At 51.4% G+C, this 25997-nt stretch overlaps 1 protein-coding gene across 3 annotated transcripts in view; it reads right to left on the bottom strand.

The window, feature by feature from the left end:
* MPRIP (myosin phosphatase Rho interacting protein) overlaps window positions 1-25997 on the bottom strand; it is a 147824-nt gene that overhangs the window by 91176 nt on the left and 30651 nt on the right. For all 3 annotated transcript variants that reach the window (XM_047089688.1, XM_047089686.1, XM_047089687.1), the window contains exons 2-3: window positions 23177-23254; window positions 21290-21355 (exon numbers count right to left, since the gene is read on the bottom strand). In XM_047089688.1, the coding sequence (XP_046945644.1) occupies window positions 21290-21355; window positions 23177-23254 (144 nt within the window). The remainder of the gene's footprint in view (window positions 1-21289; window positions 21356-23176; window positions 23255-25997) is intronic.

The following is a 25997-nucleotide window of genomic DNA, read 5'->3' as shown; positions in this document are numbered from 1 at the left end:
AGCCACCCAGGCGCCCCTAATTGTCTATATTTTAGCCACAGATTTCCTTCACTTTAAGATATCTGAACGGGAAAATTCAGTTACAAGAAAAGTAAATGAAGGGATGACTTTTCACAAGAGGATACGGCCACCTGTGAGTGCACTTAGGTGTTATACTTGGGAGTCCCCTGACAGAAGCAGTGGGGGTGTAGTACTGGGTGGCTCGGTTCTTCTATGACTGGGCAAGAGCTTACAAAGAAGGGGCCTGGTGAGGAAGAGGAGAGGAAGGAGGAGGAGGGCTGAGAAGCAAATGGCTTTCAGCTGGCTCCCCGTTTACAAGGCTTGTGCCTTTGACATGGCTATTTTTGGGTTTCTGAGTGGGGGGGAAAAGAAATTCTTCCCACAACTGCCTAGCTTGGCAGCTCCCTTGCCCTACACTCCCTCTCCCTGCTCCTCCCCGCCCCTCCCCAGCCCCTCCAGGATGAAGGAAGCAGGCCCTTGAGTATTCCTCTGCCCCCAGCCACCCTCTTACCCCCCACCCCATGCTCTTAGAGTTTCTGTAGGCCTCACCCACTTGCCTGTCTCTACAGAGCTGGGAAAATGTGGAAATAAATAAAGCCTCAATTAGGCAGGCATCCAAGGTTGGGGGGGGGGGAGGGTGCGAGGGGTCTGAGGCTCTGTCCCAATCCAGGAATGCCTGAGAAAGCTCTGGGAGCCTCAGGCAGCCTCTGAGGTTGGAGGCTTCCCACAGACTCCTTTTGGGTCTGTGCTGACCAGGCGGGGCCAGGGGCCTGGGAGCCCGGTTTCATCTCCATGCCGAGGCTCACATCTTGCTACCCACCTTCCCGTAGGAAGGCCTGGCTTCCTTTGGCCTCCCCACACACAGAAGGAAGGGAGGGGTCCTCACTCACACCCCTTCTTTCTTCCTCCTTGATTCTCTTCCCAGAGCAGGAGGCAGGACCCTCAGCGCGGACCTGGACCCAGGCACGGTGGCAGCGCTCCAGACCGAACAAAGGCAGTTTTCCCCTTTTAACTGTGGAAACTCAGCATTTCTTATTTATTCCATTCTGAGCCTGGAAAGAGCAATGAGAGGGAGATCTTATTTCTTCCCCCAAGTTGAGGGGTGGGGAGAGAGAAGCAGATTCTGTAGGGACGAGACTGGGTGGGGAGAGGCTCACAGATATTTTTAGAGACATGGGAATTCAGCAAGCCCCTTCTGCGGCCGGAAATGATCTTGTTTCAATCCCAACTCTGAAAGGCAAATAGGTGGGGAGTAAGGGGCCTGGAAGAGGCAGAGTGTGGCAGGGGCAGCATCAGACTCCAGGGAAAAGGAGAGACGCGCTGAGGGCTAAGATCCCAGCAGGCCACTTCCCTCTCTGTGCTAGTGTCCAGTCTGCTTCTGCACGTTTAACAGCTGGGCAAATGTCACCACTTCACGGCAGCGCGGGCCAGCACTGAGTGAGAGCCGGGTGCCAGCCGGGCCCCTAGCAAGGCCATCCTTCACCTGCCCGCTCTTGGTCCCCTAGCTCTCGGAAGTACAGGGAGGTGGGGGAATAGGGGAGCGTGCTGAGAATGTCAATCCCCAAGCTCCTTTTGCTGTTAGTTCTGGTTTGACAGTGTTAAAAGAAAATGGGACCTAAAATAAGATTTTTCTGTTTTACTTTTTTTTAATTATTATTATTATAGTTACTATTTTTTAAGGAGGCTCCACGTCCAGCATGGAGTCCAACACGGGGCTCGAACCCATGACCCTGAGATCAAGACCAGAGCTGAGATCAACAGTCGGACGCTTAACGGACTGAGCCACCCAGGTGCCCCTAAGATAAGATTTTTCAATTATCTGCAGGCTTCTAGTGAGTCAGGCTAACTCAGTACTTTAAGACCACAAATATGGTCCCAACCGTCTGCGGGGTGCCTCACTCAGAAAGCATCACTCTACAACCTTCAGCACGGCCACACAAAATCTGGGTGTAGGACACAGAGAAGAGGGAAATGCGGAAGGTGAGCAACCAGAACACCCTCCTGCAGCTGAGGAAATGCAGAATTTCTGGAGTGTGATCCAGTCTGTACCCGGTAATTCTACATCTGGCAATGTTTCCTAAAGCATTATACTGAATAAAGAAAAGGGGGAAAAACCCAGAAAACAACTTGAATGTCCAAAAATACAGAATAGGAATCAAGTACAGCCAACTGATAGAACAGTATGTATTAAAAAGACCGTGCTTCAAAATAGGAGTATATAACTACACACTCTAAGAGGATACACAAACCATGATATTAACAGATTTTGATCTCTGGGTAATAAGACTTAATGGGCAATTTTGTTCCTACATGCTTTTCTGTGTTTCCCAAATTTTTCACCATGACCATATTTCACTTCTGGCATTTGCAGGGAAATCACTTTTGTTTTTAGCCCCACCTTCTACCACGTTGTGTGCTCTGACCAATCCTGCCTTCTGTACCGATCACTCCCCCTCTACCTAGACACACCTTCTCACCTCCACCTCCAGATTATTCCTAACGTGGCCTTTTCCAAGGACTTCCAGAGCTTGCCAGACTGGCTCCTGTGCCTAGCCAGGGCATCTGTGTCTGTCTGTCTCTCTTAGAACTTATGTTCCCCATGATGGCGGACTCTCTCCTTTTCCTGACTACAGACTAGGAGATTCTGGAGGGCAGGGATGCTTCTTTACCTTTATTTTTTCCAACTCCCAGCCTGTCCATGGCACCCAACAAGCAAGCAACAAGTCAAAATGAATTCAACCTCTCTCCCGGTTTCCAAAGGTCCCAGCAAAAGAGTCATCAGGAAAACATTTGGTGTAGGGAAAAGGAAAATACAACAGTGCTACGTGGCCTTGGGATAAGGACAGGCCTGAGCCCCTGATCTCCCTGACGGTATTTCTCAAGGCAGCCAGGGTATCAGTTGCAGAACCTGCCTCATCTACGACAAGGGTCTTATTGTTGGTGCAGGTAGGTGACTGGGCCTGATCAGTAAAGGGCCTTATTCGCCAGAGGGAGATTAGATAAACTGTCTCCCTCTAACTTTTCTTGGAACAGCAATCACCATTAACCCTTGGGTTTCCAACCAAAAGAATGTGGAATTTGAACTATTTATGAAAGTATTTCTTCCTCATAAAAGGTGTTGAAGCAAATTATTCCATTTTCAAACATTCAATTCAGGAGACAAATGCACATACACCTCCTAGCAGGCATGTGTGCGTTCTCTCAAACACAAACACACACACACACACCCGCCAAGTACATACAAAGGGCCATACAGACCCGGAGCCACAACGTGACCCACCCATGACAGAACAAGGAGAGAGAACAGAGAAACAGAGGGGTGGGGAAGGCAGGAGTGACTGACCAACAGGGGAAAGCACCACACACCCTCTGTCTTCCTGAAATGCATGAGAGGGGCCTCCAGTTAAACATGGCCAACAGAACATAGCAGTGTGCTCACGTTCCTGCTAAAACCTTAATAAAAATGGCCACAAGGGAATTTGTAAAAGGTATAAACTCTCAAGGACTAAAAACTAGAGAAGAGACAGCAACAGATGTGGGATATTAAGTGTTGGAACACAGAAGTGGCTACATGCACGGGGAGTGACTTGGTAGACCAGAGGAAGCTTCTGGCCAACACTGCCTGGGAACACCAGCAAGCTCAGGGTCTGGAGACCCCAGGCATCTGTGACCAAGGAGGTGAGGCTAAGAGCAGGAGGACTGGTCAGGGCCTGTGCAAGCAGTCAGAGCCGGGGGCCAACTCCCATTAGCAATAATCAGAGGGTACTCTCTGGAAAGGCTCTGGACCTGGGGTAGTAGGCATCACTGGGGCAGAGGGGAAGGAAGGGTGGAAGATTCCTGAAAAATTGGGATCCCCCAACTTAAAGTCCTTCTGCTGCCCACAGGTCTCCCTAGCCTGCACAGGAGAACTGTACCTGGGGAAACCGATGAGCCCGAGAGAAAAGCCTCCTAAAACTGGCATTATCCATAGACTGAGAGGATTTATATTTGGGGACATTTGAGGGTCCCCCTGAAGTCACCAGTTTCCTGCCTGATTGTCCCTCCAAAGCAAGGTCAACCAGTCGCCCCCACATACACCTGCATTTGCACAGTGTTACTCTTAAATACAAATGCACAGCCAAGAGTGACTACTCATTGAGAGAGCCCAAGACCAAAACAAGGACAGAAAGAGAACCAAGAAGAAAGGGAGTCAGATCAGGTACACAGTAGAATTTCAAAATAACAAATTATGAAATTACTGCATCCATGAAACATGAGTAAGATGCTATAAAAAGGGACAAAGAACAAAAAATGAGCCCCGAGAAACCAAAAATATGGTAACTGACATAAGAATCTGAATGAAAATAAGAAAACAGGACATTATCTGGAATAAGAAACAAAAGGGTTTAAGGCAAGGTTAATGGAATCTCAGGCATAACAAAGCAATGCAAGAAGACAGTAAAACTTGAGACTCCATCCAAAAGAACTGACAGCCACATAGGAGTTCTAGAGGCAAAGACCAAGAAAAACGAAGCAAAGGAAACCACCGGAGGAAAAAAATACAAAACAACTTTCTGGACCAGAAGGACAGAACTTTCCATGTTGAAAGGTACACAGGCTTCTAGTTCAATGAAAGAAAACAGATCCATACACCAAGGTATATCTTCATGAAATTTTAGAACTCAAGAGATAACAAGAAACTCTTCGAGGTTTTCAGAGAGAAAATGCCTCCGTTTACAAAGGATCAGGAATCAAATCCTTCGTACATGAGCTTCTCAACAGCGAATCTACAAGTTAAAGACAAAGAACAGTGCCTTCAAAATTCCAAGGGAAGATTATTTCCGGCCTAACACTTCACAGCCAGTCCAGCTACCAATCAAGAGTGTGGGCAGGAAAGGCATTTTTAGACATGCAGAGTCTCAAAACTCAAAAGGCTTCACCGAACACAGAATGAAGCAAAAGAGAATGATCTAAGAAACTTAGGAGCAGGAAGAAGGGAATTCCCAGGATGATGGAAGGCAAGTCCCAGGTCAAGAGCTATGCAGCAGACCTGGAGAAGAGCCAGTCCAAATTGGAACAAGAGGATAGACGGCTCCATGCAAAATGTTACCAGGACCGAAAGAAAAGAAAGAAAAGAACAGAACCATTGCACTAGGTACTTGCCCACACCAAAAGGAGTTTTATAGTTCCGTTGGGAAGTTTAGGGTTCAACTAAGATTATACAGACAATCAAATGAAGGGGGAGGGTGGCAATTATTAACTGTGAGAAAAGCCAAATACAAGGAAATAAATATAATCATGGTTTACTACATGGCTTGAATGTGCATACTTTTTACATTTCCTAATAGTTTAAGCCCTACTGATTTCACCCTCCTACCTAATTTAACTGTACGGAAGGAAGGAAGGAAGGAAGGAAGGAAGGAAGGAAGGAAGGAAGGAAGGAAGGAAGGAAGATGTGAGAGTCTGCATGTGCCTGCACATATGTGTGCACACGTGTGGCAAAGCCATGCACGTGAGAGAACTAAATCCTATCTCATGGTGTGCACAATCAACAGAGAATACCTTTAAAAACTCAAGAAATAGTATAAATGTGTTATTCACAAACACAAAGGTCAGCACTAGAATCCTCAAGCTACAGGAATTGGAAATGGCCTCCTCTGGGAACAGGCTCAGGGGTAAGGAGGAATACAGCCGAGTAACACTTGTATTTTAAGTATCATGGTTACATATTTGGCTTTCTAAACTATGTACTTATATTATTTTGAAAAGAAATTAAAGCTCCCGTGATACTTAAAAATTCCCTCCTGGCCCATTTTCAGCTGTCAGGTATATCAGAGAACACAGTAAGACCCCCAGGTAAATACCGAACTGTAGGAAATGGATACAGAACCCTCTGAAATACTGCCTCTCTATCACACCAACGAGAAAACAACTTCCACAGATCTGGGAGATCGACTCCCCAGGGCCCTCAAATCAAGCAGGCAGCTCTGGATACAACTTCTCTTTAGGATGCGTTCATAGATCATCTTCTCGTTGGGCAAGGCCACTGAAAATAAAAGACTGTTCCTCCTAAGTCAAGGAGCTCACATAGGGCATTTGCTGGAGGAGAGTTTACCTGCTGCCCACAGGAGTTGTGGAAAGATCATCTCTCAGGTTGTTAACAGTTTCAACACTTGATTTGGGGCTTTCGTACAGTTTAAACCAAATAACTGGATGTGTTCTAGGCAAATGCTTTTCTCCCAGATGGGAAAGAGCTAACAATATGTGGAGGGAACCAGCGTGGCCAAAACTGTGACCAGGCTGTCAGAAGTTCATACGTGCTATTAAATTAAAAGACTAAAGGTTCAATACAGAAGACCTCTCCCGTCTTCCATCCCTCACATCATTGCACAGGCCACCCTTACAGCCTCCCTTTGGAACAAACACCTGTGACCTCCCCAATGGTTAGTGAACGGACGAACGAACAAATGGAAGAGATACGTGCTTCCACGTCCATTCCTTTCTGCAGATAACTGGGCCTTCCTTTCCCTCTGGGCAGTGGTGGCGGCCCTCCCCTGGCCTGGCTGAGCACTGCTCTGCTTGCCTCCAGAGGCCACAGCAGTAGGACGAGGAGTCCCATCCAAAGAAGACATCCTGATATCCATCAACGTCACCTACATGAACTTGTGTCTTTCCCTACAGGGCCTACGAAGAAAAAAAGATAAACGTGGCTAAGTGACCCTATGAGGAAATGTTCACTCCTCTTTCCCTACTTTGGAAAGGCAGGACTTATGTTTATTTCAGTAACAGAAAGGCAGCTACGAAGCTGGGCACAGTGATCTGATCCAGTGGGCCAACAGAAACAAATGAAGAGAAAGAAACATCAGGTGAAACCTTTGAGAATTCCCGCCAGCCATGCTCTGACCTCTCCATGCCCAACTTTCACCCTGGTAAGACAGAGAGAAGAGAAGGGTTAGAGACGTGCCCCTTTCTAGACCTAGTGCCTGAGGACAAACAGGGCTGTTGTTTGTGTCAAATACATGACGTGAACTGGTGTGTGTCTGACACGGACTCAGAGTAGTTACCCTTTTTCTCATCATTTAACATGCACTTTCCATACGATCATAACAAGTCTCAGCATAGGAAGCAGAGAAGGTTAAGTCTGGCGACACGGACAATGTCAGTTGAGAACAGGGGACCGAGCGACTGCCACACTTTGCCTTGTAACGCTGCCTATCCTCAGAGGAGGGACAGAGATGCCTTGGAGGATATGCTGGAAGAAAGCAATGAGATTGATTATGGGCCATCTGAGAGAGCCCAAGAGAGTGAGGGAGCGAGAGAGAAGCCCATGCCAGGCAGGACCCGGTGGGGTGTTCGGGTTATTTCTTGCTGAGGGCTCTGGTCTGAATCTCAGCCCTGCACCTGCCCTCTCCCAGTGCAGCAGCCACATGTCAGCATGAAGCCACATGTCAGCACGAAACAGCCAAACCCCATCTTCAAGGATACTTTGACTGCACTTGGCTCTCCCCAGTGTCGATGTTGATGTAGAAACCCGGCCCAGGCAAACTTGGGCTGGGGCTATTTTCCTAACCTTTCCTCATTAGAGCATGGATTGTGTTCTCTTCTCCATCTTGGAATGGAGTCCCTAAAATATAAGAAACCTGACGTGTTCTCTCGCACGTGCTGCCATTCTGCTACCCCAAAGCCCAGGTCCATCACACTGCCAACCTCCTGGTTCTTCCCCATCTTTGTTTCCTCAGCTTTTCCAAGGCTGGAAGCCCTAGTGGCTTCCTCAGCCGGGTGCCGGACCAACCGATTGCATGACCCCGGATGAGGCGGGTCCATTCCTCCCACAATTACTGAGGGCTTACTACAGATGCAAGGGCTTGCTGGTACAGAAAATAAGGAAGTGTGTCTGTTTCTCAGTAGCTCATAGTTCGTTAAGGACCCCACTCTGTTCGCACACAATCCCAACTCTAGACAGTGAGAAGCACTGCATGGAGGCAGAGATGTGTCCCTGTAACCTACCGGTGAGTGACTGAAGTGGGTGACCCCTCTTCCCCTCCGGCTTTCAATTTCCTCATCTTTCAAAGGCCTGAGGGCTAAACTCGAGGATGTCTCCGAGGACCTTCCCAACACCACACTACACCCGCCATTCCCCTGGTCCCTTCAGATGCAGCCAGGGCGCCCCCCTGCGTTGCTGGGACCAGAATGCGTGCCCATGCCGTCGGGTCTCCTGAGAATGCACTAGAAGTCAGGACCAGGCGCGTCCTCCACACCCAGGCGTAAGTAAATCTCATTCCACCCCAGTGGGTTCTTCAGACATTCGCTGCCTTAGGGGAATGAGGAAAAGAGGTGGCCTAGCCCTCTACTGCCCCTTGTCACTTCTCTGCGCCAGCTGGGTACGCGGTGTGTCAACAGGTGCTAGTAACCCACCAGCTTTAGCACCAATCACACGACAAAAGTGTAAAGACTTCTGCTATCATTTATCCTGCCATACCAGAACTCTTCAAACATTAACCAGGCAAAGCTCTGGAATCCCTGAGCCAGTAGGGGTGTCTGGGCCCCAGCTCAGTGACGGGAACTGAGCCAGAACAGCTCCACCCACCGGGCCTTCGACCCATGACTTGATGCACGAAGCTCAGCTCTCTTGGGGGAAAAAAACCTTACCCTTGGGCCAGTTACTGCTCTCTCCACGGACCACGTGAAGGATTCAATGTGAACCCAGGGAGAACGGCTAGCACTGTGGCAACGTGATTTTTCACCTCTGCATTTATCACAGAGGCTGGCTTGTTCCAAAAAAAGGTACGTGGCTACCTGAAGGAAGTGAACCTCAGGCTCCCGCCCCAGCCACAGCCACCGTGCCCTCGGACAGACAGCCGGACGCCACTGAGAAGCATCTGTGCACACAGATTTCCAGCTGGGGCCCGTGCACCGCAAAGCGCCGTCAGCCACCGTGCATCTTCACTGGTTGACGGAAGACAGCTACAAGTCTCACCAGCGGGTTCAGAGGAAGAAAAGCCAATGATTCGTATTATTTGAAGGGCATCCCATCCACCTCCCTCCCACCCAGGCAAAGGTACAAACAGAAGCCCAAAAAGGTTACCTGACAAGGGACAGAGACCAAGTTAAACAGAAACTGGGCTGGAATCCCAGCCTTGGAATCATGCCTCGCGACCCTCAAGGTGAGGTGCGCCCATGTGGCTAGAAGTGGGGCACAAATGGGACGGTACAAAGTCCTTCAAGGCCTCCATGGCTTCGGGGAGTTGCGGTCCTCCCCCACCCGCACTCCCGCACCTTAGTGTGCCACGGGGCTTGGTAAGCAACAGGACATCCGTTGGAAGTCAACAAAACCAGTCTTGCCACCAGGATGCACACTCCTTAGGAACAGCGCAGAGATTCCCCTCTCCCTCCCCACTCCCTGCGGGCCGCGCCACGTGTAGCGCCTTCCACTCTGAGGGGCTCATCTCGTCTCCAGAACTGACTCGACTCAGAGCAACCGCCAGAGCTCCGAAATGCTAGTCTCCACGCTGCCACGACCCAGGCAGAATCACTTCTCCGTCACCCGCTCTGTCGGAAGGGCTGGTCCTTCCAGGCCCTTCCCTACCCTGACATTCTACTACTGACTGACTCTGAAAACAGACACGTGACACTCGCTGGGGCCCGTGACATCAGGGGCAGTCTCTGGTGGCGCCATCTTTTCCTTTCCTCCTCTATGTCCTGCCTTTCCTCCTCTTCCATTCCCAGTGCCTCCGTGTCATGCCTGCCTGCCAGTGGCCCCCGTGAGCAGTGCCGAGCCTGGCCCAAACCAGAGCTGGGAGAAGACGGGGGGATAACAACGCGAAGAGGAAGCAGCCATATGCCCTGATTACTCGGAAGTCATTCTTCTGCCAGGAAGGGGGGAGCCCTCCCCACCATCTCTCAGCCTGGTCTAGGCGACGCCACTCTGCCCTGCAGACCCAGGCCAGCTCATTTCTCCGGTGAAACCTTCCAGGTGGAGTCAGCTCACCCTCCCCTGTTCCCAGACACTTTGTGATAGCTTCCATTATCATACCCTCTGTGTCGGTTGAGTAATGGCCCCCAAAGACAACCATGCCCCAATCCCCAGAACCTGTGCATGTGACTTTAGATAACAACAGGGACTCTGCAGGTGTGATTAAGGCAAAGATCTTGAGATGGGAGAGAAATCGTTATCTGGAGGGCCCAATGTCATCACAAGTGTCGTCTAAGACAGAGGCAGCCGGAGATGTGACAAAGAGAAGGAGATGTGACAACAGAAGCCAGAAGCAGCAGTGACTGAGGAAGGGGCCACAGGCTGAGGAACGCAGGCAGCCCCTGGAATCTGAAAAGAAAACGACACGGATTCTCCCCTGGAGCCTCCAGAAAGAACCAGCTCTGCTCAGAGAAATGGATTCTGGACTCCTGACCTCCAGAACAGTAAGAGAACGAATCTGTGTTGTCTTCAGCCGCTAGGTTAGTGGTGACTTGTTATGGCAGCCGCAGGCAACTAACACCCGCCATGTTGCGTATCATTAGCAGTCGTCCCCTTCATTCCCAGAATGAAAGCACCTTGGAGTTCACTTCTGACACACTGTAGGCACTCAACGGATGTCTAAGAATGAATGACTCATCAACATGCACACGCACAAGGCCTGGACCAGCCCTTGTGAAGGATGCCCCTTCCTGAAGATCCTCCACCTGCCTGCCTGCTATGGCTCCTGTGATTTCACCAGTGGAAACACTCCCTGGCTTGAGAGAGTTCTCCCACCGTAAAGAATATGCCCTTCCTTTCCCTTCCCTGCAGAGGAAAAGATTCTTCCAGAAAAGTGTTTTGTGGAGAGAAGGGAGGGCAGGAGACATTAAGACCCACACATGTTAAGCTGCCTACCCACAACTAATACTTTAAGTGGCTTGGCTTACCAGGACGGCATTGCCCATGTCCCAGGGAGTCCAAACCAAAACACTCAGTCAGGGAGAGCGGGTGCAGGGGCAGCAGGGTCCTAACCGGGGTGGGGTAGAGTATGAGGGCCCGAGAGGTAAGGGTGCCGGGACTTGGCCCCTGGAGAACTCTGCGGCCTGGCTGCGCGCTACCCAGCCCCACGTGTGCATGTGTGTGTGAGCACCACATGTGCACATGTAAACACACTAGTATGACTCGCTTGGCCTTGTTTACTCAAACCCAAATGTTTTCTGTTGCTAACTTCTATAAAATGACTCTTTTTCGACAGTTCTTTCCCTGCTGCTACTTAATTAGTTCCCTAACCAATTACTCCAAGCTGTTCGCTTTCCTAATACCCAAAGTCATTTCTCTCTCTGCGGGAGGGAGCCACCCAGCCCGTTATCACAGACTCGCCGCAGGCCAGCCGCAGCTGCCGCACAGAAGTCCGCCCGCAGCTCTGAAGATCTCCAATAGGGGTGCCGATCACAGCCCATCCTCGGTCGCTATCCCGGCGCAGAGGAAGGGCCACAGAGATCCCTGTGCACAGTCCACAGAGGTGCTGCTCCCACCCCTCCTCCTGTCACTGAAAGAGCTGTGCACACACAAAAGGCTGGGCAGATGGCACCCAAGTGGACAATGGGACATAAAACCATATTCGGCCACCTCTGTTAATGAATCATGGGTATCCAGAAGCCTTCTCACTCAGTACCTGCGGGCACACTGGGGGAGGCATAGAGAACGTGGGTACCTCATAATGGCTCATGGACACTGAATACAGGCAGGCAGCTAATCACTATCTTGCCACCCTTGACTCACCACTCATGTGACTGGGAAGGAAGGTAAGCACACTGGACGGTCCCAGTGAGACAGAAAGGCACTCGTTGGATAACCCGAGGTCACCAAATCCTCAGTGCTGTGTGAAAGTCAAAGATGGCGGGTACTCCGTGGGAAGCCTTCTTAAAATCTTTACAACAGTGGGGCGCATGGGTGGCTCAGTGAGTTAAGCGACTGACTTCGGCTCAGGTCATGATCTCATGGTTTGTGAGTTCGAGCCCTGGGTTGGGCTCTGTGCGGACGGCTCAGAGCTTGGAGCCTGCTTCAGATTCTGTGTCTCCTTCTCTCTCTGCCCCTCCCCTGTTCAAGCTCTGTCTCTCTCTCTCTCAAAAATAAATAAATATTAAAAAATTTTTGTTTTTCTAAATTTTAAATGTTCACAACAGAGAATCAAACACCGGAGTCAAGACAGTAGACCCATTTACCACACAGTCAGCTTGTCCCATCCCTAGGTATGTTACTTAATGTCCTGTCTGTGCAGGCAAATACCAGGCCCTGTCTTGAGGTGCTCACTGACCTAGAGAGGGAGACCAACATGGCAGAAGTGTCTCAGAGATCAGGGACAGAGGAAAGAGGATCACATGTGACCTGGACCCATGTGGGAGTGGTACCTTTGTCTTCTCTTGGTTCTTGCAAATAATTCAGGGTTAACTGCAGCAACCCCCTACTGCACCTGGCAAGGATTTCTTTGTTCCCATCTCCTTAACCCTCTTTACCCACTCATTCCTGCATGTTGTCTCTTTGCTCTACAAGGCTTCGGCCATCCATGTGAAAGATTTTAACTCTCCACCCCACACTTAGGCCCCTGTATGTAAAACAGCCCTCCCCCCCCACCTCCCCCACTCCCAAAGGGCAGCCCATAGGCCACCAATCAGGACCAGGCAATCAGAACCTGGCTGCTTACCGCACACCTACTGGTTGAGTCCCCAAGGTCAAGATTGTTAACCCCCTCCCTTGGGTTTCCCCACCATAAAATGGAGGTCTGGACCGGGTCATCTCCTGAAACCCGTCTGCTATAACAGAGTCTGCTCTGTTCTTTATCCAAATAGCCCCACGGTTAACCACTGGTGGCTTTCATGCCCCAGCTGCTCTGTACGTGAGATATGTCACCCGGGCCAGCATACAGAGTTGTAAATGACAAGAAATGACAAGAAAAAGCTACCAGAGGCAGAATGCTGCACTTTGCAATAATGCCAGGCTCAGATGTCTTAACAAGCCCGTGTTCCCAAACTCCTCCCCAACTTACTTTAAAAGGAAAGGAGGGGAGGGTCTTAAATTTGGTCCCCGGTTTCATTTCCATTTGTCCTGAAGGTCCCAGAGAGACACAAAGAAAAGGTCCCTGCATCTACATGCTTCTTACTAGTGGGTGAAGTCAAGTCGCGTGCATCACAGTAAGTCAAACAAAAGGAGAAATGGCGTGTGGCACTTGTCAGCTTCACCACTGACCCCTGAACTTTGACAACAGGATTCAGCTGGGAAGAGTTCCCAGTCCCACCTGGGTGAAAGTGAGTCATTCCCTGCTCACTCACTTTCACGTTTCGTAACATCCACTTCCCGCAGGAAGCCCAGAGGCCAAGCACAGAGGGCCCTCTTATGACCCATCCTTCACCCTGTCATCCACTCCCTGCCACCAAGGGACACAAATTCCACCAGGACTAATGCCTCACCTTCCAGCCAAGGGACTGTTACAGTATCACTCCCAAAAAGCTGAAAATTGTTTTCTCGTTGTCGAGACGAAGTAAAGATGGGATAAGGGACACATCAAAGACCCCCGTGTCCAGAAAGCTAAAGCAGGCGGGGGTTAAACACCTCCATACCCTGGAATCACCTTGTACACAGCCCAGGCTGTGCCCAGACAGCCAGCAGGCCGGGCCCTGCCCCTCCCCTCCCCTCCCCTGCCCGTCTCCCCGTTACTTTCTACTTCTTGCAAACGTCAGCCCCAACATGGGCCCCAAAGTTAACCTAGAAAGGGGAGTCCTATTCACACATCAGCCCACATTAGCAAAACACTATTTTTGCAAATGTTTAAAAAGTCCATTATTTTGGAAAAATAAGTTAATTACGTGGTCGAGGCAAGAAGAGGTGCCTGGCCTGTGTAGGCACGTGGCCTAGGCCTTCACGCATCTGGATAATTCTGCCACAGGAGGTCCGTCCAGTCACGGCATATTCTTCAGTATGGCTCGGGGGGGCTGGTGAAGAAGGGGTTGGGATTATCTCACAACTTTAACTGACGAGGCAGCAAACTGCATCCGTTTTAAACGCTGCAGTGAGGTTCTCTGCGGAACTGCACTTCAAGTCAGAGCTCTCCCAACCGCGTGTGACAGTGGCCAGAGACCTCAGCGGAACCTGCTGCATCTGTAGGGCCTCAGGGCTTGCTTCCCCTCCCAACGGCTCCCCATCTTGCTCCAGGGGCTGGGTAGGGAAACGCTTCCAAGTTCACGGTCGGTTTCTGAAAGTGCCTGTATTACCACAGCGAGCACGGGACTAGCAAAGAGCAGCTGAGCAGAGGAGGGGAAGGAGGGAAACACAGGCTGGCTGAGGCCCCGAAACCCTCATGAAGTTCCTGTGGAGGGAAAAGGGGCAGGGAGGAGGGCCCCGCTCAAGGCCGCTCAGCCAGAAACAGAGGAAGGAGATTAAAACCCACATTTACTGGACTCCTAACCCAACACCCTCCTTGCATCCTTCAGGCTCCTGGCACCTAGACACAGCAGGCCTGCCTCCGTTCCCTGGAAGCGGAAACCTTGTGGAAAAGAATGAAGGCCAAAGCAGGGCTGAACGCGTGACAGACTCAAGTCAATCTAAAAGCATGGGACTAATGCATACAATACCTTCCCAGGTTTGCCGTCTCAGCCCTACCCCTTGAACATGAGGGTTCCCTGCATCTGAGGAAGCTTCTCTGCCTCTGGGCACAGGCCCAGGGAGGCACCCTTCACTCTTCTGACCCTACACATCTCCAACGGACGTTCATTCGCCAGGACTGCAGGCCTGAAGTTAGTTTAGCTCGACCGGCTTGAACACACAAGGGAAACTACTCTCGCCGCCAGTTTATGGCTACAGACAAACTCGAGGGGTGGGAAGGATGCCGAGGGCCCAGCCTGGCCCTCAGCCAGCACCACTGCCCTCCCCCATTCAGGCAGCAGCTGCCGGAGAGTCGGCTGTGGCCAGACACAGGGAAGGACGGGACCGGACAGGACCGCTGGGGAAAAGACACCATCATTCTCCCAGAAGGTGGCTCACCTGTTTACAAATCCCAGTTCCGTCACTCAGAAGTTGAGCGACCCCACCATATGCCTGGGCCTCAGTTTTTCCGCCTGTGAAATGGATACAACAGTATCTATCAAGGGAGTGTCACGAGGACGACATCAGAGATCCTGCCTGAAGAGCCAACACACACGCAGCACTGGGCCAAGCACGCTGTGCCTCCCCAATCTCCGTGACAAGCAGGAAGGTGGCCAACGTCCTCTCTTTCCTTTCAGAAGACTTCTCTGACCCTCCAAACCACCATGACCCCGAACAGTGTGCACATCGTGGCTTTGCTTTGATGTTCAATCTTCACGTGTTCATGGAGGGGTCCCAACAGACTGCGTGAGGTTCACCACGAGGGGGACCTCCTTTCGGCCACGTGTTCTTCCCCTGCAGCTTGCCTTGGATACAAGAGCCGCCGCGGTCACCAACGGATCGGACACATCAGCCCTTCTCTGCCTCGGAAAGCTCCAAGCGAGGAAGAAACAAAGCCAGAGCCTACGGAGGAGGGTCTCGAGCGTTAGGGCTTCCTAAGCATCACAAGCAGTGGTTATTTAAACTCTGGAAGGCTGGGCCTTGCCCTCAGAAGATTCTCATACAGGGGAACACCTGGAAAAATATGCGATGGGGGACAGAACAAAAGAACCTCAGAGACAGTTCCTAAAGACAGTAGGGCCAAGCTGTGACGCCCCTCTTCCACGCTCTCCTATGGCCCTGGGCAGCTGCCCACCATTCAGGGCACATGACACAACACCAAAGTAGGTGAGATCTGACAAGAACCAAGTGGGCAGAGGTCCCGAGATCAAAGCAAGCTCCGGGATTCTGACAGGAGGCAAACCCTTACCGAGGAGCCAGGATCCTACCCCGTTAGCACTTGGCATCCGCGGAAGAATGCTCGCACCAAGCTCACCTCATGACACAGAGACAGATACTCTGAGCACAGACATCCCAGAGCGACTTCTCTGGCCGGACCTCTGCATTCTGTGGGATGGACAAACCCACGGCCGCCCCTGAAAAGGGCACGTCTCCAAGGACCAGAAGTGTTTTCCCTACAATGCCTAAGGATGTGAACGAAGCTAAGGGTCCTCGGCAGCGCAGTCCCTACAGGGTCGCACAGCTCCGGTCCGTCCTGACTCTCAAGGCAGAGGATGGCGAGGTGCCCCACGAAGTGAAAGGCAATGACCCTCAGTACCACACGCTCGCCACAGAAGCGGAGCTACACTCCCTCTACGGCGTCCCCGCGGGAGGAACCCGGGGTCTGTTTGCTCCAGAGCCCAGACGGTTCAAGAGCATGAGACCAGCAGAACTTTTAAAACAAGGAGATTCTGGGGCACCTGGGTGGCGCAGTCGGTTAAGCGTCCGACTTCAGCCAGGTCACGATCTCGCGGTCCGTGGGTTCGAGCCCCGCGTCGGGCTCTGGGCTGATGGCTCAGAGCCTGGAGCCTGTTTCCGATTCTGTGTCTCCCTCTCTCTCTGCCCCTCGCCCGTTCATGCTCTGTCTCTCTCTGTCCCAAAAATAAATAAACGTTGAAAAAAAAAAAAATTAAAAAAAAAAAAATAAAACAAGGAGATTCTGACACCTGCTCCAACACGGACCAACCTTAAAGACTTTATGCTCAGTGACATCAGCCAGTCACGGAAGGAACAATACTGTAGGACTCCACCTGTATGAGGTACACAGAGTCGTCAAAATCACAGAGACGAAAGCAGAAAGGGGGTTGCCAGCGGCCAGGGGGCAGAGAGGCTGGGGAGTCAGCACCACATGGGGCAGACATTCGGGGCTCTGCAGACGAGTGGGGCTGCCAGCCGCACAACAGTGGAGTCTGCTTGACCACACAGCACCACACTCTTAAAGACGACTGGAACAGGAGGTATTGTTATACATAGCTGATAATTTAAAAACAAAACAAAAGAACCTTACACCGTCTTTTTGGCCTGGCTTCTAGGAGCTAAAAGCAAGAGGATATGAAGGCAAGAGAGCAGACCACAGCTCAGCAGGTACGGTGCCAACAGAGCCCCAGAGCCACATGGCCCGGCGCATTCCACCGCAAAGCTGGAGGCCCCACCGTCGAGCAGGACTTGGTGCTTCTCTGAGAAACCTTCCAGTGGGTGACCTTTGGGCTCCGATGAAACCAGTACCTTAGCTTTACGCCAGTCTCCAGAAGCTTAAGGAGACAGGGCAGAATCTGGTACGATAACGGGCAGGTTACAGAGGAAGAAACAAAAGCAGAAGAGAGAGGGAGAAGTCTGGGTTTCTAGATCCTCTCCTCCGTCCACTCCTGAAAAACCAGCGGCCCAGCCAAACTGCTCAGGCTCTCACTTGTCTGTGAGGCTGCCCTGAGCCCACCTCACCTCAGCTTGTGTTTGGGAAAATTTCTTTCCCTTTTTTGGGAAATGTGCCTCTCCTCCACACCCACCAGTTACAGGGTATGTGGGTGTATCAAGAAAGAAATTTCCCAAAAAAGGAAAAGCGATTTGCAAAGGTTAGCCCCATCTCAGAGCTGCCGGGGAGAGAATGGCAACAGTCAGCCCGTGGAGCGGGACTAGGCCTTAACGGCTCCAGACCCAGCAGAGGTCTCAGAACGAAAGAGCCTCTGGAAGCAGCCCCTGAAGCAGGCACGGCCCCAGGGAGTGCAGCCTTCCTTCTCCTCCCGGGACCTCCTGACAACCGCCATGCCCTTGTCCGTTCCAGCCCAGGGGGGCCCAGGACAACCTTTCTCACATTGTTCTCTGGAGTCTTCCGGAGCGCGTTCTCCCCTCCAGTAAGAGCTGGAACACACAACACACCTCGTGCCTCTCCCGGAAGCTGGTTACTTCAACTCAACAAATATTTACTAGGCCTGTGCCACCCCAGCAAGGCCCCGGCTAGATGATGGAGACAGAGACCAAGAATTATCCAGGGCCTAGTGATGGAAAAAAAGTCACCATCTAGTTGATAAGATAACATTTAAACCAATGAAAACAAACAATAACATTGTATAAAAGTCAAGTAACAACTTGAAACAGATTGTGACTCGTGTTAAGGGGATAGCCCAGCCCTAAAATGCTATGACGTATTACAGGCAGTAGAGGAGCTCTGAGCAGGAGGGTCGAGGGGGCGGGCGGGGGGGGGGGGGGGGGGCGCGGGCTCGGCAGGAGCGGAAGGACCAGCAGTGGCTACAGGCTTCCCGGAGCCGGGGCCGCTGCTGTTAGAGACCAACCAACACCAAGGTGTGGCCATTATACAGCATGGTGGTCTGAACACAGCACAGGAAGTGGTACGTATATGCTCCCTGGGTAGCAGCTACGCACATAGGCAATCCTCCTAGACCTGTGGACTCCCAATGTGCGGGAACCCCGGCAGAAACCACTGCATTCCAGGAACAGGCCTACCCCATTCCACGTCTGGCATTTACCACGCCAGCCAGCTGGCTAATGCTGCCCCATTCACCTCCCCCACTCCCAGGAAATCAGACAGTGGAGTCCTTCCTCACCTCAAGAACAGGGGTGAAAAGAAAGCAAGTCAAACTTATATTTTAATTCAAAAAATAAAAAAAATTTTACACAAGCCACTGACCAGATCACCCGGGAGGGTCTCTCAGCCTTAGCACTGCTGACATTTGGGGCCGGATCGTTCCCTGTTGTGAGGCCTGTCCTGTGCGTCACAGCAATCCTGGCCTCTACCCTTAGGTGTCCAGAGCAACCTGCACAGTTGCAAGAGTCGAAGATTCCGGACGTTGCCAAGTGGCCCTGAGAGGCACAGCGGTCCCCAGCTGAGGACCATGGCTCTACTTTACGTACTCTAAGAGAAGCTCCCAGCACGGCTGCGTTCAGTTCAGACAAGAGCCTGCCTGCAAAGCTCTCCCGCTCCAGGTCTCAGGACCCTGCCAGCCGGGCAGAGGCAGGCGTCTAGGCGTCGGGAAAGCTGACCTTTGGGTTGGGGCTCCAGGATTCTGGATTGTGCTCACTGGGGAGTGGCCAGGAAGAACAAGGCCTGATACGGACCACTGGGGTGGGAGAGGCCCCTCCAGCCCTTGCAAGATAGAGCCCACCTGCAACGGCCGCCAATGCTGACCGTGGGCAGCTGGCATCTGACTGCCTCCTTCACCCAGCCTCTTGTCAACTGCAGGCCAGACGCTTTCCTGCAACTTTCCCCCAAAGCACTTTCCTAACACAACAGGGAAAAAAACCCTCACACACCTGAGATGCTGCTTTAAAGGTATTTCAACACAACTGACACTGTCTTTTTTCACTCACAGAAATAACGCCTCTCTACTCCCTGGAGGTGCAGCATCCCTGCAATGCCCACACTAACATTTCAACACTAAATGGCACACCAGGTCAGCCTCTTCGGCTCCAAGGTCATCTGCCAGAAAGTGGCCCATGGCCCAAAACTCAACTCTGGGCACCCCCCACAATGCCCTCTCTGTAGCCCACACTTTTCCCGGGGCTTCTTTTCCCATGTGGCTGGCACGGTCTGACCTCTGCCCCAGCGGCACGTGAAATAATACCCAACCAACATCTGGGTTGCTGGGAGACCAAAACGTACTGCAAGGTGTCAGTACTCACGGCTCACCAGCCTCGATTCTTTAGGAGCAGCTCTTGGGATGCATCATGTGCTCTCCATTTGTGCAGACACAAAGGCATCCACGGTAGCCACCCTCGCTTTGTGCATGTGCAACTGAGCTGAAGGGAACAAAAGACTGTACTGGACTCCAGTAGACCTACAGAAAGGTTTCCTGACCAGAATAATCGGTCTCCAAGCAAAGTCCAGGGAACTCTTTTTCGGGAGGGTTCACGGTGTAGCCCAGCCTGGATGTAAGCCAGTGACCTCTGAGGCTCCTTCTCTACTACTGTTAGGCTTTGGGGGACTTAAGAACAAGGCAGCCAAGCACAGGGAGGACAAAGTAAACTTCAAGGCTTGCAGAAGCCCATCTCCCACCTGGGGCTACGACCTGCACGATGGCCAAGCTGGAAGAGAGCAGAGGGCAGGGCCGGGTCTGCCTCCAGGCCTGCATACCTTTTCCCTGAAGGAAACGGGTATCCAAGTGAATCGGTTCCCCTGCTCCTTTTTCTAGTGAATTCTACCACACCCCACCGATGCTCACCTCCAATCTACTTCGGACCACAGATGCTTCCATGGCAAAAACCCTCTGGGGCCCATTACACTGTTCTAATACACTCACCAGAAAGAATGAGAAAGAAGGAACCAATGAGGTAATGGTTGATATAGAACAGGTATCATACCTGCTAATTCCATTACCTAAATATCATACCCACTAATTCAGCTGAGAAACAGAAAAGAGAAAGCATCACATCACAAATATTAGGACCCCCATTTGGAAATGGACTCACTTGTGGCCTTGTCACCCAGCTCTACTGACCACCCTAAAATCCAAATGTCCCAACAGCCTACAAGGTCCTTGGAGAGGACAGTTGTCTCTGCTCACACTTCCAGGACCCTGCCCTCACTCCTGTAGCGAAAAGAAAATGAACTCTGGGTGGGATGGGGGTCAACCTATTTCACACAGTATGACCCGATTTTCCAGGACAGTCCCGGTTAAAAATGCTGCCCACATAAATGCACACAAACTCAAGTGGAACAGGAAAAGGTACTAAAATCTTCTGCCTTCAACCCTTCATAAAACTTGGAACTCAGTCATACTTTAGATTAGTTAGGAGAGACCGATCTCCGTAGAGAAAAACTCAGGCGACGTGGATGGAAAATGAAAAGCCACAACAACTTTCCACCTGGTTGGTTTTCAGGTTTGCCTCTGGACCAAGAGCAATAAACACTCATCCAGCCCAGGAAGCAGGGAGCAAACCAGAGCAAAGCTGGTGCGCGGCAGGGCAGGAAGGAGCCCCGTGTCCTGTTTCAGCCACCAGGAGAAAACTGACCCCGTGGCCAGGAGGCCCCTGAAGGTCCAACAGGACGAGACTAACTGCGGCAATGGAACTGAGAGGCAGTCGTGGGACGACAGCACGTGAATGCACATGTGCTCAACTCACACACGCATGCCCAGGGTCGGCCTCCCACCCGTCCCCGCAGGCCCACAGCCTGTTCTGCTTCTCGCTAACTGGCCAAGTGGGACTCCTGTCAGCCTGGAACACAGGGGCTTCCTCCCTTGCTACTCACTCGCACCTGTGACGATGCCGCCCAGCAAAGGTCTGGGTTCTCAGGGCCATCTCTCACACACACCCCAAGTTCTTCAAATTCCAGGCTCCCAAAGGAACACCCAAGCACACCGCTGTGCTCGCAGACGACCCAAGCGCAGCCGCGATGAAGGGGCCCTAAGGGAGGCGAGAGGCACGGAGTGGGCGCGGAACGACACTCACCATCTCGTCCAGGGCGTAGCGCAGGAGGCCGTGCTCGTAGAGGATGAAGAACCGCCGCTGCCATTTCTGCAACGGAGCATAGAGTGGGTGGTTAGGAGGGAGTCCCCGTGCCTGACAAGCCTATGTCAGACGAATGCCGGCTCCACACCTTTCATTTCTGGGGCAGATGGCAGGAAAAGAGGGACCCAAGGCATAAGAATGGTAATTTATTAGACAGCCAGGGGAGTCTTTTCTGTATTTCTGTATATTCTGTGTTTTCTATGTACCCAGCACAGAACTTACCACATAACGTGGTGTCAGTTTTTATTTGATGAACTGTATGGCACAGTATGGAATAACCTGAGAATGCCAGGCCCTGATCCCCCACTTCTAAAAAAAACCTAGGAAACTGCTATAAAAGGGTTGTTCCAATGACCCACAGGGAATCAGAGACAGGGAAAAGGCAATCAGGCTCCAGTGTTCACTGAGGATAAGCGAGCAAACAAAAATCAAAAGTGAGGAGGAGGGAGACCCATAGGAATGACTCTGATGTCCGAGGAGTGATCGATAGCGAAGGGCGCCCCTCTCCACGCTCCACCCAAAGGACAGGCCGTGGGGGCTGGTGGACCCCAAAAGCACTAACAGCAGAACAGAAAGAGCCACAAGAGCCAACGCTTTCCTTCTTGTCGGGGGGAATACATGTCCAGCACAAGAGACTCTTGGTCCCTGAACCCCAGAGATCATCATGGGGATCCATGACCTATTGTGAACATTTCAAAAAGCCCAACAAAATTCATACTTTCATTGGCAATAAGGCCACAAGAACTAAGCTATCACGCCTCTCTGCTTTGGGCCAGAATTATATCATTCGTAATAACGTTTATCTCATCAGAAGCTGGAAATGGCAATTCTGTATGACCCAGATATAAAACAGGAAAGGGAGCTGCTCCCTGGTTACTGCAGGCATTGGAACACAGTCACCCCTGTCGTCCTTCTGCTTGGATGGCACAGGCTGCCCAAATGGCCTTGCAAAGAGGACGTGGAAGGCTGGTCCCGTGCTGGGTGTCCAGGGAGAGGCCACTTGAAATCTTCCTGGGAAACCTCTTCAAGGCTCCTATTTGGCATCTTTAAAGTCAAAACCCATACCAGAAGTCATCCTAAAGAGCCCAGGCATAATGCAAGGTCTGTGGGGCACCACGGCCCCCACCCCAGAGTGTAGCATTGGGGCCAGAGGGGGCAGCAGAGATCAAGAGGCAGAGCAGAGGCTCCCTCGGGGACCAGGGGACGGGAAGGAAGAGGAGCTGGAGCAATTTATAGGGTATGGGCCGCAACACCTGGAAAAGAACACGTGGAAAAGGAAAGATGGTGTTTTAACTAGTCATCCAAAGAGGCCCCCAGGCAGAGGAACAAAGTACTGTTCGGGACAGTGTTGGTTTAATCGTCTCAATGCTCCAGCGGACCTGGGTGCTCCCCTACTGGGCTGGGGTGCCCAGGAGAGATGGGGCCAGAGCAAAGCTGGCCCTCCAGTCCCTCATCCCTTCACTAGTGCTCATCTCCTCACCTGGGAGGAGAGATAAGGCAAGGAGGGAAGGAGCTAACCGGAAGCCTAATTAGCATAATGCAAATGTTTGCTGAACTGCTATTCTGCTTTTTACATTTAACTGTTTCTGGAGTCAAGCTGACCCAAGAAACAGGAGGCACCAGGTGAGAGCAGCTCCTTTTCAAGGGTGGCATAACTAGGATCATGGAGACTTTTCCTGCTGGACCTACAAGTCTGCCGAATGGGGGTTCCCTGCTGATCCTGCCATCCCACGACCCATTGTTTAACTCCCCATCTCCCTTCCCCACTCCCTCGACTTGCCCCTAGAAGGGTCCTCCCACTTCGAGAATTCATTCTGAGAACCTTACCCGAGACCGATGTACTGGATTGTCAAAGTCAGTCCCATCTGGAGCCAGGAGCAGCCAGCCACCATAAATAGGTTTTGCCTGGAGGAGAAAAAAGAGGGTAGAGGTCATCAGTGCCTTGGACCGGAGAGAGAACAGGTTCAGTGGTCAAGCTGAAGATAAGCACTCACTGAAACCAGAAGTCACCCCTGCTTAGCACACACCAGGCATCTCATTCCCCAGGCCGAGTCTCCAAGAAAGATGTTTGTGACCAAGAAGCTTCCGGGAGGTCTGCAGAATCTGGTGTGCAGCAGGTAACACGAAACCCAGCAGAACCCTGAAAACCTGGAGAGCACACGGACTCCTAAGAAATACGTGCCTCCCTCAAGTTCTTGATCAAGCCACCACAGTCAGGAAACAATGGTATTTTCAATCACCAGGTGAGTGTAATGCGTGCTGGGTACTAGGTGTCACGCAAACAACAGAGTCAAAAGTCCTCATTCTAACGATACAAAAAGGCCTGGGAGAAGAGACACCGCTTTAGTGATCCCGGCTAACACTGGCCAAAGAATCACCAACTTCCCGGCTAGGTGACATTGGGCTGAAAATGCTGGGTCTCAATTCTCCCACTTGGAAGGTGGGGGTGATGATAACTGCATCTATACCTCACGAGACTCATGTGAGGACTGATGAGGTAACGTAAGTAAGACAGCACAGGAATATAAAATGGTGCAGCCACCGTGGAAAAATCTGGCAGGTCCTCAAAGAGTTAAACATAGAATTCCACACGACCCAGGACTCCACTCCTAGCTATATACACCCAAGGAAACTAGAAGCAGGTGCTCAAATAAAACCTGGACATGAACGTTCATAGCAGCACTCCTCACAATTGCCAAGAGGCAGAAACAGCCCCAATGCCCAGCAACACGTGAATGGATAAACAAAATGTGGCCTATCCATACAACAGAGTATTAGTAATAAAAGGGCATGAAGTACCGGCACATTCTACAACAGGGATGAACACTGGAAACATGCTAAGTGAGAGAACACAAACACAGAAGACCACATTTTGTATGATTCCATGTACATGAAATATCCAGAATAGCTAAATCCACACAAACAGAAGGCAGATTAATGGTCGCCAGGACATGGAGGGAGCGGGAAAGGGAAGTGGCGGCTAACAGGTATGGGGTTTCTTTATTTTTTTAAAAAAACGTTTATCTTCTTTGGGACAGAGACAAAGTGAGCTCAGGAGTGCAAGCAGGGGAGGGGCAGAGAGACAAGGAGACAGAGGCTCTGAAGCAGACTCTGCACTGACAGCACAGAGCCCGATGCGGGGCCCAGACTCACAAACCGCGAGATCATGACCTGAGCCGAAGTTGGACGCGTATCGGACTGAGCCACCCAGGCGCCCCATTCTGAATGGTACGGGGTTTCTTTTTGAGGGTGATGAAAATGTTCTGTAATTAGGAAGTGGAGATAGATGAACGACCTGGTGAATATGCTAAAAACTACTCAACTGTGCACTTTAAAAGGGTGAATTTTGTTGTTGTTGTTGTTTTTTTTTTAACGTTTATTTATTTTTGAGACAGAGAGAGACAGAGCATGAACGGGGGAGGGTCAGAGAGAGGGAGACACAGAATCTGAAACGGACCGCGAGATCGTGACCTGAGCCGAAGTCAGCCGCTTAACCAACTGAGCCACCCAGGCGCCCCAAGAGGGTGAATTTTATAACATGTAAATTGTATCTCCAAAAAAATTGTATGAGAAAAAGCCCACTAAGCACAGTGTTTGGCCTGTAAGTGCATAATAAGCATTAGCTATTCATTTTTTTATGAAGAGTTCCCCCAGCCCCCAAGACCCTGACAGTAGGACCTCAACATGAGTTAAAAGATCTAGACAGACACTCCGGCTCCACGTCCCTTTTCAGCCATACCCAGCTGGCAAAGAGCAGCTGGAAAAGGCACAACCAAGCCAATTTGTCCACTACCCTTTGGGGGGCAGTAACACAAATTAAAACCCAAACCCCTACACCCATGACTAATCTCTGGGAAAGCCTTAGGGGTCCTCTTAACATGCTTTTTATTCAACACTTTCCAAACTGGACGCCCTGTCACACCACCTCATTTTATAGCTGTGGAATCTGTGACTCAGAGAGGGAAGGTCACTTGCCAGAGGTCACACAGCATTCCAGGGTAAGCCAAGAACCTCCCCCTTTCTTGGCTTCTGCAGGGTCCTCAAGGCCCCCAGGGGAGGCTCTGGCTTTTCCCCATGAAAGTGAACAAAGTAGGTAAGAGGGGCTTCAGGCAAGGGGCATGGAGTGGGCTGAAGAAAGGGAGTGAGGGACTGGCTTTGATGAAACACAGGAGGTGGGTGCTGGCAGAGAACCAGGGGTTAGAGGGACACGACCCAGGAGGGCCACGGGGGAGGTGGAATGAAATTCTGCCTCGGAAAGCACAAGCAAGGAGAGTAAGGTCTGTTTTCTCAGCAAACACGAGCAGCGCCCAGCCATTCCCTAAGCCGGCAAGCAAACCACTCAGGAATATGCACACACAGGATGGATGGGTCAGGGCCAGGGGGGGATCCTGGGCCAGGTGACTTCGCTTCTTGGACGGCAGTTCCCTGACGTGTGAATTCAGGAGGCTGGACAACGATCGCGTCTGGTTTTGACTGCATGCCACTCTCCTACTCTCTGGCTGCAGGGCTTTGGGGAGAACTCCTATCATAGCTACATCTACCTGCACTTTCCCCGAAAGGAGCAGTGGGAGACCGGAGGTCCCCTCAGATCCTGGCCCGCTCCTACCACAAACCCATCACTGGCACTGTTATTCACTCAACACTTACT

Source organism: Lynx rufus, unplaced genomic scaffold, assembly GCF_022079265.1.
Source record: "Lynx rufus isolate CCGP_SWC_20201006 ecotype Redwood Valley unplaced genomic scaffold, mLynRuf1.p SCAF_28, whole genome shotgun sequence".
Taxonomy (NCBI): Eukaryota; Metazoa; Chordata; class Mammalia; order Carnivora; family Felidae; genus Lynx; species Lynx rufus.
This window is presented reverse-complemented; position numbering and strand designations above follow the sequence as displayed.